Source organism: Podarcis filfolensis, assembly GCF_964270895.1.
Source record: "Podarcis filfolensis genome assembly, chromosome: 7".
NCBI classification, from domain to species: domain Eukaryota; kingdom Metazoa; phylum Chordata; class Lepidosauria; order Squamata; family Lacertidae; genus Podarcis; species Podarcis filfolensis.
Window position 1 is genome coordinate 89557050 of NC_139603.1, and position 14030 is coordinate 89571079.

The 14030-nt window shown below is 47.0% G+C and overlaps 1 protein-coding gene across 3 annotated transcripts; it reads left to right on the forward strand.

The window, feature by feature from the left end:
- The first annotated feature begins 1190 nt into the window (after positions 1–1190).
- On the forward strand, positions 1191–12426 carry MFSD3 (major facilitator superfamily domain containing 3). Of its 3 annotated transcripts, XR_014549948.1 has the most exons (7): positions 1191–1337; positions 6286–6985; positions 8296–8443; positions 9020–9126; positions 10340–10449; positions 10938–11042; positions 11878–12018. XR_014549948.1 is itself a non-coding variant. In XM_083622181.1 (6 exons), the coding sequence occupies exons 2-6, from the start codon at positions 6307–6309 to the stop codon at positions 12040–12042; spliced, it is 1209 nt and encodes a 402-aa protein (XP_083478307.1). In that variant the 5' UTR covers positions 1191–1337; positions 6286–6306; the 3' UTR covers positions 12043–12426. The 3 variants fall into 3 exon arrangements, 2 of the variants coding, with proteins under 2 accessions (XP_083478307.1, XP_083478308.1); XM_083622181.1 differs by lacking the exon at positions 10938–11042 and having other exon boundaries at positions 11878–12426; XM_083622182.1 differs by lacking the exons at positions 10938–11042; positions 11878–12018 and adding an exon at positions 10824–10936.
- Positions 12427–14030: the final 1604 nt, after the last annotated feature.

Genomic DNA, 14030 nt, shown 5'->3' on the forward strand with positions numbered 1-14030 from the left:
GCTTTTGCATAGTCAATGAAGCAGAAGTAGATGTCCTTCTGGAACACTCTAGCTTTCTCCATAATCCAGCGCATGTTTGCAATTTGGTCTCTGGTTCCTCTGCCTCTTCTAAATCCAGCTTGCACTTCTGGGAGTTCTCGGTCCACATACTGCTTAAGCCTGCCTTGTAGAATTTTAAGCATAACCTTGCTAGCGTGTGAAATGAGTGCAATTGTGTGGTAGTTGGAGCATTCTTTGACACTGCCCTTCATGGGGATTGGGATGTAGACTGATCTTCTCCAATCCTCTGGCCACTGCTGAGTTTTCCAAACTTGCTGGCATCAGTGGCGTAGCGTGGGTTGTCAGCACCCGGAGCAAGGCAAGTAATTTGCGCCCCCTAACCCATGGATTTGCGCCCCCTAACCCATGGATTTGCGCCCCCTAACCCGTGGATTTGCCCTAACCCCAGATGTTGCGCCCGGTGCGGCCGGCCCCCCCTGCACCCCCACGCTACACCACTGGCTGGCATATTGAGTGTAGCACCTTAACAGCATCATCTTTTACAATTTTAAATAGTTCAGCTGGAATACCATCACTTCCACTGGCCTTGTTATTTGCAGTGCTTTCTAAGGCCCATTTGACTTCACTCTCCAGGATGTCTGGCTCAAGGTCAGCAACCACACTACCTGGGGTGTACCAGACATCCATATCTTTCTGTTATAATTCTGCTCTATGAGGCTGCTCTATAGTGTCCTTTATTGGCAACGCTGTATGCAGCTTGTCAAGTGCTGAAACGGGATGATGACCTCTTGCTGTTTTCTACCTCTATGGTCCCCTGACCCAAAGGGGACACAGTTTCAATGAATTACGCATGAACACTGCCGGTTCTCGGTCGAACTCTGCCTCTCCAAAGCAGAGTGAGCCTCCGCTGTTGTTGACATCTGTCTGTCTCGGGAGACAAAGGAGGGGTGCGCCTTTGGGGGTTGAATCCTGCACCGCTAGAGAGGTAAAAAGGACAGAGCGGCGCCACTCTACACTTGTGCCAAAGCCCCTTTCGAACGACAACCGGAAGTCTCGGCCTTTGCAGTGAGACTGTGCCCTTTAGGGTGAAATGGCGTCGCGGCGCCTGCTGAGCGAAGTCTACCGAGAGGCGCCGCCTAGAAGGGCCGCGAAGCCCCGCCGACGGAGCGCCGTTTCCGGTCTGAAAGCGACGCTTGCCCTTTTTTTCCTCTCTCCTTGACCGGAAGTGTACCTGCGCTCATGGTCTGGGCCTTGTTCCGTTTCTCTGAGGGAGGCGGCGGCGTTTCTGCTCTCGCTGTTGGCCGTGGAAGCGCGGAGCGGAGCGGCTGGACTTTTATGTGGGTCCCGCGAGCGGCGGGGAAGGAGAGGGAAGGGGCGGCTCAGCGGCGCCCTCTAGCGGCCGAAGCGCGGAAGGGCAGGGAGGGCCGGTGGGGAGGCGGTTGCCATGGCAACGGAGGGGAGGCTGGACCACTCGCCTCGGGGATGCTGATGATGCTGCCAGGCAGGCTGGCAACCCAGTGATGCTGAGTCCTGCTGCTGCCACAGGGGTTCTTGTGGGGGCTGGGGAAGCTTCGTTTTTGGGAGTAGGGGGGTGACACAATGCAGGCCTGTGAGAGCCCCCAACCCCCAACTCCGTTAGCACTTATGCAACTCATTACCAAACTTAAAACCATGGAGAGACCTGGTCTGAACAAAGACATTGGATTCTTATCTCATTATACATGACAAAGCCATTTTTCACCTTCTCACCCCTTGCTTTTTCCTGTAAGACCTATTGCAGTCGTTAAGAGTCGTCAACAGGCTCATCACAGCTATCTGCCAATCACCCATTCCCACCACCCTTCTGAGTAATACCCCTCCCCACCTTCTCACTATATAGAAGGATCTGGCAACTTCTGTTTCAGTGTATCTGAAGAAGTGTGCATGCACACGAAAGCTCATACCAAGAACTAACTTAGTTGGGAAGGAATTTTTTTTTTTTTGTTTTGACTATGGCAGACCAACACGGCTACCTATCTGTAACTAGCACTTATGCAGTTATTCTGAATTCATACCCTGCATGATTGTCAAAACATCAACGCCTCAAAGTGGTTTACGAAAAAAATGTTAAAATAATAATAATAATACAGTGGTACCTCGGGTTACATACGCTTCAGGTTACATACGCTTCAGGTTACGGACTCCGCTAACCCAGAAACAGTGCTTCAGGTTAAGAACTTTGCTTCAGGATGAGAACAGAAATCTTGCTCCGGCGGCATGGCGGCAGCAGGAGGCCCCGTTAGCTAAAGTGGTGCTTCAGGTTAAGAACAGTTTCGGGTTAAGTATGGACCTCTGGAACGAATTAAGTACTTAACTTGAGGTACCACTGTAATAATAATAATTTTATTTATACCCCGCCCTCCCCAGCCAAGGCCAGGCTCAGGGCGGCTAACAGGCAATAATAAAAACAAGTTGAATGAATACAACTTAAAAACAAGATTAAAATACAACATTAAAATATTGAAACATTAAAATGCAGCCTCATCACAGGAGGAAAAAGAAAGAGGGGGAGGGAATCAAATTGGCTCCAAGCCAAAGGCCAGGCGGAACAACTCTGTCTTACAGTCCCTGCGGAAATATATCAGATAAGAAAACAATAACAAAACCACAACGACAGCATAAAAGATACGAAAAGTCAAAATAACAAAATTATTCGTTTTTGTTGTTTATTAAATTTGCATACCACAAAGATCACAGGGCAGTTCACCACGTAAAAATACAAAATTAGAACACATAATAGATTTTTAAAAATGAGACTTAAGAAATAAATATGAATAAATAAGTACACCAGCACTGGCTCCCTACACAAAGAAAAGATGACCAATTGATGGTGACAGATAGTTAAGGGAGTCCTTTCTCATGGACTGAAAGGATGTTTAAAAGGAATCGAAGCACAAGGAGCGAACAGGATGCTCTTCAGATGATGATGGACTACAGCATGGCAGGGAGTCCAACATCATTTGGGGGGCATAATGCTGGCTACCCTTGATAGCCCCCCTGAAAAAAGAGGGGGGTTATATAACATATCAGCATTTCTAAGTGTCTTGGTAAGCTTGCTTAAACAAGAATGTTTTTAGCAGGCACAGTTCCTAAATATGGCAACCCCAGTTTAAAAAAGAGGGTCCGGAGCATCCACTGCCAGTTAGAAAGGACAGTATATATGTATGTATGTGTTTTTTTAAAAAATTATACACCACTTGATTGTAAAACAACAGACTAACCTCAAAGTGGTTTACAAAAAAGGTAAAGCAATTAAATTCTCAATAAGTAAAAATTAACAACAATAATTTAAAACTTTCACAGAGCTAAAATGACAGCAGACCAAAAACAAATTAAAACTTTCATCTACCTTCTAAACATCTGGGTAGGCTTGTCTAAGCAATAATGTTTTAGTTTTATTTTTTTAAAATAATTTTTATTAACTGGCCAATCACATCAAATTAAATCACATCACATAAATTCCAAATTACAAAGCCAAATTTTGTTTGGACTGATTGGGACTGATTTGGACATTAACGCAGTAATAAGAAGATGATCTGAATCCCCCTTTGGATCTTGAAGTATGGGTTCCCCCAACAAAATTTAAAAATTAAGCAATAATGTTTTAAGCAGGCACCGAAAAGAGTACAGCGAAGGAACCTTCCTGATGTCAATAGGCAGGGAGTTCCAAAGTGTTTGTGCCGCCACACTAAAAGATCAAGTTCTTAGAAATGTGGAATGGGTGTTGTGTGGAACCTGCAACAGTGCCAGTTCCACTGGGCTGGTCAAACAAATATTCTGATCTGCTAGAAAGGAGCTTCCTAGGTTACAGGCATAAGAAGATATAATGTATCATCATCATCATCATAATTTATTATTTATACCCCGCCCATCTGGCTTGGCTTCCCCAGCCACTCTGGGCGGCTTCCAAAAAAATATTAAAATACTGTAATACATCAAACATTTAAAGCTTCAGATGTCTTCTAAAGCCTTCAGATGTCTTCTAAAAGTCTGGTAGCTGTTGTTCTCTTTGACATCTGGTGGGAGGGCGTTCCACAGGGCGGGCGCCACCACCGAGAAGGCCCTCTGCCTGGTTCCCTGTAACTTAGCTTCTCGCAATGAGGGAACCGCCAGAAGGCCCTCGGCGCTGGACCTCAGTGTCCGGGCTGAACGATGGGGGTGGAGACGCTCCCTCAGGTATACTGGGCCTTTGAGGCCGTTTAGGGCTTTAAAGGTCAGCACCAACACTTTGAACTGCGCTCGGAAATGTACTGGGAGCCAATGTAGGTCTTTCAAGACCGGTGTTATATGGTCTCGATGGCCACTCCTAGTCATCAGTCTAGCTGCCGCATTCTGGATTAGTTGTAGTTTCTGGGTCACCTTCAAAGGTAGCCCCACATAGAGTAGATTGCAGTAGTCCAATCGCGAGATAACCAGAGCATTCACCACTCTGGCGAGACAGTCTTCGGGCATGGAGGGTCTCATCCTGTGTACCAGATGGAGCTGGTAAACAGCTGCCCTGGACACAGAATTGACCTGCGCCTCCATGGACAGCTGTGAGTCCAAAATGACTCCCAGGCTGCGCACCTGGTCCTTCAGGGGCACAGTTGCCCCATTCAGAACCAAGGAGTCCTCCACACCCGCCTGCCTCCTGTCCCCCCAAAACAGTACTTCTGTCTTGTCAGGATTCAACCTCAATCTGTTAGCCACCATCCATCCTCCAACTGTATCCAGTATCCTCTTCTCACAGTGGCCAACCAGATGCCCAATATGGGAAGCCTGCAAGCAAGACCTGAGTTCAAGAGCATGCTCTGCTCCTGAGGTTTCCAGCAGCTGTTATTCAGAGGCACACTGCCTTTAGCAGCAAAAGCAGAGCATAGCCCTTGTGGCTAGCTGCCGCTGGTAGCTGTTTTCTCCATGAATTTGTCCAATTCTCTTTTATAGCCATCCAAGTTGGTGGTCATCGCTATCTTTCGTGGGAACAAATTCCGTAGTTTAGCTGTGCGCTGTTTGAATAACTGCTTTCTTTTGTTTGTCCTGAATCTTTCAGTATTAAATTTTATTGGAGGTCCACAATTTCTAGTATTTTGAGAAAGGGAGAAAAACTCTACCCATTTTCTCCACATCATGCATGAATTTATATACCTCCATCCTGTTGTAAAACTCTGATCAGATTCTATTAGCGTACTCTAAGGATTAAATGCTAACTGCTGATAAAATTACCGGTATATACATTAAGGACTGAGCACATGTAAAATCTCAATGGAAAAGTGGGTGTTTTGAATACATTGTTGTGTCCAACAGAGAAGGTAGGCAGGAGATGATTAATGGCTTTTATTGAAGATTGGTTACATTGGTTAACTTCTAGCAACGTGAAAACCATCAGGACTATTCTGTCCTTCCTGCTTACAGCCCATGGTAAAATAAAATGATTCCAGTACCATATTGTGTCATTTTAAAGCTAAACAAGAATATGTAAAATAAAGACCTCAAATCTTATTTTACTCATTTAACAAAATTTATATACCAGTTGATTGTAGTAAAGTCTTTAAGTGCGTAACAAGCAATATTAAAATGCAGTGTTATCTCAATTTTCAGCCCTACCATGTTAAAGGGTATGAAATCAATTATATCAGAAGTAAAACAATAATAATAAAACTGAATTACCCTTTGTAATTTATTTTCCACCAATGACAGGAGAGCAGGGTGGGGTAGGGTGTTGGCTTCTGCAGCCAATCAAAAAGCTAAGATACAAGAAGATATCTTACGGGTTTTCTCAAATATTTGTATAAAGTTGTTGTGACTTTATTATGTTTCAGTAAGTTTCATTAGCAACCTGGAGGTTATTGGCCAAAGGCAACTTTCAGGTATTTTTAAATAAAAACAATAAACGTTTTCAAGTCCCGTTTTTCATCTACCAGGGCAATTCCATTCTGTGAAATCATGCCACAGTACCCAGGCTCTTCCCTATTATGCTTTCTAGAATATTAGATTGACCAGGTATCTACCTGAAAAATCACTGTGTCTCTCTAACAGCACCCATAAGTTGCAAAATATTATGCTGGGCAGAGAAAGCTAAATCCATGCCGTCTCATTTTCATTATTTGTGTATAACATGTCTAGCCTCTGAGTTCTTTCCACAACTACCAATGGGCAAACTCCTTTTCCCTCTGGTCCTTGAATACCTACACTTCTCCTGGATGCACGTGAAGGTACAGATCCCTCAGCCTGTTGAGCTCTGCCCATCTTTGCTTGTGCTCCCTGCAGGTGGATGGCAGTTCCTGAAGGATGAACGCCAAGTATGCTGTCCTCGCAATGCTGTATTTTGTCCAAGGCATCCCGTATGGGCTCCAGTCTGGGCTGCTGCCTATCTACTTCCGCACGCTGGGCCTCTCCTTTACCAAGATCAGCCTGTCTAAGGTGCTTTATGTGCCCTGGATTCTCAAGATGCTCTGGGCACCCCTGGTGGACCAGTACTTCACCAAGAGGTCGTGGCTGCTGCTCACCCTGTATGGCTTCGTGCTGGCCTGCCTGGCCTGCTCCCTCATGGCCCCCGAGACAAACTTCCTCCCGGTGGCCATTGTCCTCCTTCTCATGAACTTCTGCGCCTCCATCCAAGACATTGCAGTGGACGCGATTGCCATCCAGCTGCTGACGCAACGTGAGATTGGGTACGGCAACACCATCCAGGTCGTGGCCTACAAGCTGGGCTCCGTCTTGGCAGGAGGGGGCCTGCTGACTTTCCTCCATCACCTGGGCTGGCAGACCCTCTTTGTGGGCCTGGCCCTTCTTTACGTTGTGGCCATTGGAGTCACCTGGAATGCTAACCTAAAACTGAAAGTGAGGTTCAATCCTCAATACAGTTGGGTCAGGTTCAGAACCTTAAACCCCTGCGTCATGCTCCAAGAGCTTCTCAAGGTGCCAGACACTCTTTGGACTGTTGGTTTGGTGCTCCTCTATAAGCTGGGTGAGTCCTTCTAAAGACTTGCAGCTGCAGATTATGCTGGTGAGCCAAATGGTTGATCTGTTAGGACATGCACAGTGTGTCTTTGGGAAAGGGGTCCAGGCTAATGGGGAGAGGGTAACATGGGGATATTGTGTGCAGCTCAGCAAAGCCACATGATGTAGACCTTCCAAGTTGATGCTGTTTCAGGTGTAAGAGGTGAGGGTGAGGGTGAGGACACTATAGTTTTGAATGCACCTCCTCTTAAGCACCTTCAGCTTCTTAGCTCTGCCGGTTTCTCCAGCCTAGTGACTTCCAGATGTTTCGGACTGCAACCCCCATCAGCCATGGGGAGGCTGTCTTACGTCATGTGCTTTTTAAGTAACTGAGTTGGCCTGCATCTTGTGACCCACCCCCAGAGTTACAACAGAGAGAGTTTCTCTGGCAGTTAGACCTCTACAGCCTGTGTGTCTGACGCCCGTGTTACAACAGCTCTGCTGGCTACTGGCCTGCTTCCAGGCCCAATTCAAAGGGCTGGTTGTGACCTGTAAAGTCCTATATCAGAGCTTTCAAAATGGTGTGTCGCAACATGTTAGCATGTCGGCTGCAGTGTGTAGGTGTGTCGCGCGAACGCTCCCCGCGCTCCTCCTGGAGTTGGAAAGGGGTTTAACCTCCAGTTTGCTAGTAAAACCGAATTACTGTGTCGTGAAATGATGCATATCTAAAAAGTGTGTCAGCAACATGAAAAGTTTGGAAAGCTCTGCCCTATATGGTTCTAGCCCAAGCTATCTGAAAGGCTATACAGTGGTACCTCGGGTTACATAAGCTTCAGGTTACATACGCTTCAGGTTACAGACTCCGCTAACCCAGAAATATTACCTCGGGCTAAGAACTTTGCTTCAGGATGAGAACAGAAATCGTGCTCCGGAGGCACGGCGGCGGCAGCAGGAGGCCCCATTAGCTAAAGTGGTGCTTCAGGTTAAGAACAGTTTCAGGTTAAGAACGGACCTCTGGAACGAATTAAGTACTTAACCCGAGGTACCACTGTATTCATCCATGCAGGCAGCAACCATTTTGCATGTGTCTGACTGACGTGTGAACACCAGTGCATGTGTCGTTTTGGACCTGGGAGAGGGCAGAATGGGGGCAGAACAGGGTGGGCAGGCTTATGCTCACCCCACCGACACACACAGGGGCCAGGAATAGAGTCCCTGCGCAAAGTGGTTGCTGCCAGTAATAGTAACTATAATTCCTATTCCTGTTATTTGCAGCCGCTGAGGTTCCCCGGCCCAGGGCAGGCTTTGCTGGAAACTGAACCTTGATTCTCCTTGCAGGTGAACAAGGGGCCATATCCATGTTTCCCCTCTTCCTACTGGACCATTCCTTTTCCCCACAGGAACTTGGCTTCTGGAATGGGATTGTGGCCATGATCTTCTCCATTATAGGCTCCTCATTTGGAGGCTATCTGATGTCAAAACAGGGGTAAGCACCATCAGCCTTCAAATGGGGTTTCATGCTATGGATTCTCCATGTGGTTTTTCATCCTACTCTGCCCAACTTTTCACTTCCAGCAGGCACTTTCTTCCTGCCGTGCTTTGTCCCATTTATGCAGAATTATGAGACTCCCGTACACTGAGAAGCGGGGAGAAAAGAGAACCCGGAATGCCTGATTTGCTCTCAGGAATCCGTATCTTTTGCCGCCTCAAGGACCAGAAGCATTTTACAAAAACAAAAAAACTAACTATGGATCCTCAGAGGGTTGAATGGCCATTTGCAAATGCTTTTGAAATCACGCCCACCTGCTACCTATTATCCTTTGACTTCCTCTGCACTCAATTAGAAATAGCTAACATTTCCACAGCACATCTTTTGCCCTGCTTGCAACATCTACCCCAGAATGCTGAAGGCTGGATCTTTTCTCCAGGGCAGCCTGATTTGATTCATAGCCTTTTCACTTCAGCCTCTGTCCTTGCCACCCTGCAATGAACCTCTTCTTATGCTGTCCCTGAGTGTTTCTGCCATCCCTGATGACTTTCCTTTGTGGCTTATTCTCCCCAGGAACCCCTTTTCTATGCTGAAGACCTTGATGATATTCCGTTTGTTCAGCCTGGTCTTCCAAACACTCCTGCTGGTTGCCTATGAGGACAAAAAACCAGTCTTTGAAGGTGAGTTGAAAGCAACCCAACACAGCAGCTGTTTCTCCTGCTTCAGTCTCTGTGCGGATCTCATCCAAGAGTTCTAAAGTCACAAATGTGTTTACTGTGGTTTATTCTCCCCACCCTGAATCTGAGTGTTTGCAGAATTTGAGGGACTTAAATGAGGACGACCTTTTATAATGGCAGTGCAGAGAGAACGCTCTTAGATGCAGCCTCTCTCCCCATCCTTCCACACAAATATTCCTAGTGCATGAGGATAAGAAATGGTCCATTATTGGACTGTGGCTGAAGGCCGCACAGAACAGGGGTTACAGCTCAAAAGCTTCCCTCTGCTAAGGATTTATGGGACCGCCTCTCCTGGTCTGCCCCGCAGAGGACCTTAAGGTCTATGAATAATCATAGTTTAGAGGTCCCGGGCCCTAAGGAAGCCAGACTATCCTCCACCAGGGCCAGGGCCTTTTCAGTGATGGCTCCAACCTGGTGGAATGCTCTGTCCCAGGAGACCAGGGCCCTGCAGGATTTAACATCCTTCCACAGGGCCTGTAAGACAGAGCTATTCCGCCTGGCTTTTAATTTGAATTCAGCCTGATCTTTTATTCCCCTTCTCTTCCCTCCCCCTCCCCTTCTATGAAGATCACCTGCTCTGAGACCCCACAGCAAATTCTCCCCTGGCCTCTTCGCTGGCCCAAGTGGGACTAATTCAGCCAGCTAGCCCTGGTGATTATCTAATGCGTATTAGATGGATTTCCCCTAAATTGATTTCTGAACTTTGAATTTTATTGTTATTCGTGTTTTTATACTGTATTTTATGCTGCTTTTACAATTAAGTGTTGTACAATTAAATTTGTTGTTAGCCGCCCTGAGCCCGGTTTTTTGAACCGGGAAGGGCGGGTATACCGGTAAATTTTATATATATATATATATATATATATATATATATATATATATATATATATATATAGAGTCATTGGCAGACCTTGCCTGCAAATTTGCACATGCACACTTGCAACCAGGAAGGTCAAAATTTTGCTAAGCAATGGAAACTCTCCAGTTCCTCAAGAGTTCAGGCCCAGCAGCAGGTAAAGAGACTGTAGCTCTTGAATCCTTAACCCACACCTTCTTTGGGTTTTTGGAAGCCAGCCAGACACTTTTCCCTGCTTCTAGACTAACAGATCTCTCCCTCCCTCACTCCCTCTCTCTCTTTCTCTCTCTGTGTCTCCAGTGGCAGCTGTGCTGAGTATCTTCCTGCAGCACTTCATCGCTGGCCTGGTAACCACCTTAACATTCAGCATAATGATGCAATGTGCACAAAAGGCCCAGGAGAACATACAGGTACAACTCTTGCCTCTACGTTCTGCTCCCCGCCCCACTGCCCAAAGGACATGTGTTGGTTTGCTTTGGTGCTTTAAAAAGCTTTGGTTCCTTAAAAAGCCAATTCACTTAATATGAACTAGTAACATCTTAACTAGAGATGGGAAGGCCTGGAAAAAACCCTGGAAAAATGGGGGGAACCAGGCTTTTTTCCGTTTCCCCCCAAAGCCATTTCCCCCCAGAAAAATGAGGTGGGGGAGTATGTGGAATATTCAAACTATATCAAACAGTTGTTTTCAATTTTCCGGGGGGGGGGGGACGGCTTTGCACCTTTCCATCTCTAGTCTTAAACCACCTTCTAATTTATTGAGGTTTCTGGCTATTTGTACCCCTAGGTATCTGAACTTGGTGTGGCAAAGTTTTATCTTGGTGACATTAGAGAGTTATTTTTGGGTCTGGGGAGGGGTGTTGAAGCACATAGCTTCTGACTTTGCAAAATTTACTTGTAGGCCCGACACCATTGCAAATGTGTTGAGTTCTCTGGTTAGGGAGGTTGCTGTGTTTATGGGGTCTGGTGCTGTGACCATTAGGTCATCTGCAAAGAGCAATAATTTGTAGGTTCTGCCTTTTATTTCCACTCCCTTGATATCTGTGGCTGCTCGGATTGCTAAGGGTACCAGAGCCAGGATAAATAATTTTTTTCTTTTACATTGTGTTTTAATGCTGTAACCTGCCCTGGGACCTTAGGGTGAAGGGTGGAGAACAAATGAATAAAGGAATAACATTTGCTCCTCTCTCGCTGTGCCTTCAAGAAGGGTGTGTGGAAATGAGCCTTTAGGCCAGGCATAGGCAAACCCGGCCATCCAGATGTTTTGAGACTACAATTCCCATCATCCCTGGCCACTGGTCCTGTTAGCTAGGGATCATGGGAGTTGTAGGCCAAAAACATCTGGATGGCCTAGTTTGCCTATGCCTCCTTTAGGCTCTCTTCAAATATAAATGGGATGCGGGTGGCGCTGTGGGTTAAACCACAGAGCCTAGGACTTGCTGATCAGAAGGTTGGCGGTTTGAATCCCCGTGATGGGGTGAGCTCCCGTTGCTCGGTCCCTGCTCCTGCCAACCTAGCAGTTGGAAAGCACGTCAAAGTGCAAGTAGATAAATAGGTACCGCTCCGGCGGGAAGGTAAACGGCGTTTCCGTGCGCTGCTCTGGTTCACCGGAAGCGGCTTAGTCATGCTGGCCACATGACCCGGAAGCTGTACGCCGGCTCCCTCGGCCAATAAAGCGAGATGAGCGCCACAACCCCAGAGTCAGCCACGACTGGACCTAAAGGTCAGGGGTCCCTTTACCTTTACAAATATAAATGGGGAGGGGAACAATTCTGTGCGCTGCCTCTGGGCTGTGGGCTGGATCCCCTCCTCTCCTTACGACGCCTCTCTTTCCTCTGCAGGCCACTCACTACTCCCTGCTGGCCACGCTGGAAGTTCTGGGCAAACTGGTGTTCAGCAGCCTGGCAGGCATCCTGGTGGACTGGCTGGGCTTCGTCGGCGCCTTTGTCGTTTTCCTTGCCCTCTCCAGCACCTCTGTTGCCTACATACTGTCTTCCAGAAGGTGATGGCTGCTGCCACCAGGAGGAGGAAGAGGAGAACCTGACAGGAAGCAGGGTCACTGTGGGCCAGAGGTGGCCAAGGGGAATTTCCAGGTCTCCGCAGCCCCGTAAGCCACAATTCCTCAGGGATCTCACAGCCCTTTGTGAGGGGAAAGAGCTGGCAAGGGCCTCTCTCAAAGTAATTGTCTCAGGAACACTCCTTCTATTTGCCAGGGAACGTCCACGGTTCTCCGTTCAGGCTAAACACACAAGAAGTGTGTTTAGACTGAATTCCGAGGTCAGTTAATGCCTCAGTGTTTATTGTCAGTGACTGAGAAGTAAAGGAGGGCATGATCGCTGTCTGTGGCAGGGTGTGAGAGCAAATAAATAAACTTTTTTTAAAATAAAAAACACACAGTTGGATTTACTTCTGAGCAAATGCTCATAGGGTTGGGCTGCAAGGTAGATGGCTTCTTGAACCCAGCTCTGCTTGGGTCCTGGAGCAGCGAGCCCCAGTGAGTCCTGGAGAATGCCAAGGGACATCATGAGATTGGGATCAGGCCCAAACCTTACCTAGTCCAGCATCCAGATGCCTCAACGGGAGACCCAGAAGCTGGACCTCTGAGTGGCACAGCATCTCTCGCCACCTGTTAATCACCTGATGGCCACCAACAGCGCCAGGTGACTCAAATGTCAGAGGAAAGATTCCGGAGTGCACTCCAAAAGTACACTTCCAGGTCTTCATTTGCAGGTGTGGCTTGAGTTCAGGTTGCACCTGCAAAGGAATATATCTTTTCCCCCCTTTGCATTTCTGTCTTGAATTCAAGCCACAGCTGCAAAGGAGGATTCAGGAATAATTATTATTATTATTATTATTTATTATTTATACCCCACCCATCTGGCTGGGTTTCCCCAGCCACTCTGGGCGGCTTCCAACAAAAGACTAAAATACAATAGTCTATTAAACATTAAAAGCTTCCCTGAACAGGGCTGCCTTCAGATGTCTTCTAAAAGTCTGGTAGTTGTTTTTCTCTTTGACATCTTGTGAGAGGGTGTTCCACAGGGCGGGTGCCACCACCGAGAAGGCCCTCTGCCTGGTTCCCTGTAACTTGGCTTCTCACAGGGAGGGAACCGCCAGAAGGCCCTCGGCACTGGACCTCAGTGTCCAGGCAGAACGATGGAGGGGGAGGAACACTTTAAAGTCTGCTTCCGACTTTTCTTCCACTTAGCCATGGCTTGGAAGTTTACCATAACTGCCATGTAGGATGTCAAGTCAGAAAGGTGGGCATGGTTTGCTCAGAACCACCTGGTCTGCCAACCTCTGAAGCCTTTCAGGTCTTATTAGGCCTGTGAGTGGGCGACTCCTGTTTAAGGAGAGGCCACTCACTGGCGGACAAATCACCTAGTCCAGATGGTATCCACTCTAGAGGTTTTTAAGAACTCATACATGAAACTGCTGGTCTGCTAACAAAAACCATTAGGTTGACCCTAAAATTTGCCTCTGAACCTGAGGACAAGAAAGTAGCGTCATTTTTTTAAGCAAGAGATTTAGAGGGCATCTTGGCAGTTGCAGGCTATGCTGCTTCCACACAGGTGGAAACCATTGTGGAAGATAGCATTGCCGGCAAGCATAGCTCTTTAGTAGAGCACGAGACTTGTAGTCTCAGGTATGTGGGTTCAAGATTCCTGCATTGCAGGGGGTTGGACTAGATGACCCTCATGGTTCCCTGCCAACTCTACCATTCTATGGTTTCTAAGCATATAAAAGAACAGAAGCATATAGGCAGAGGTGATCCAGTTGATGAGCCTGGAGGACTTAAAAGAGGATTGGGCAAATTCACAGAGGAGAGGGCTTATGGATGGCTACTAACCACAATGGCTCCGCTCTGCCTCAAGAGGCATAATAATAATAATAATAATAATAATAATAATAATAATAATAATAATTTATTATTTGTACCCTGCTCATCTGGCTGGGTTTCCCCAGCCACTCTGGGCAGATTCCAACAAAGATT

Coding starts and splice junctions, on each gene's coding strand:
- MFSD3 (XM_083622181.1), top strand. CDS start 6,307: ATGAACGCCAAGTATGCTGTCCTCGCAATGCTGTATTTTGTCCAAGGC. Junction 6,986..8,295: donor GGTGCTCCTCTATAAGCTGG/GTGAGTCCTTCT, acceptor TTCTCCTTGCAG/GTGAACAAGGGGCCATATCC. Junction 10,450..11,877: donor AGGCCCAGGAGAACATACAG/GTACAACTCTTG, acceptor TTTCCTCTGCAG/GCCACTCACTACTCCCTGCT.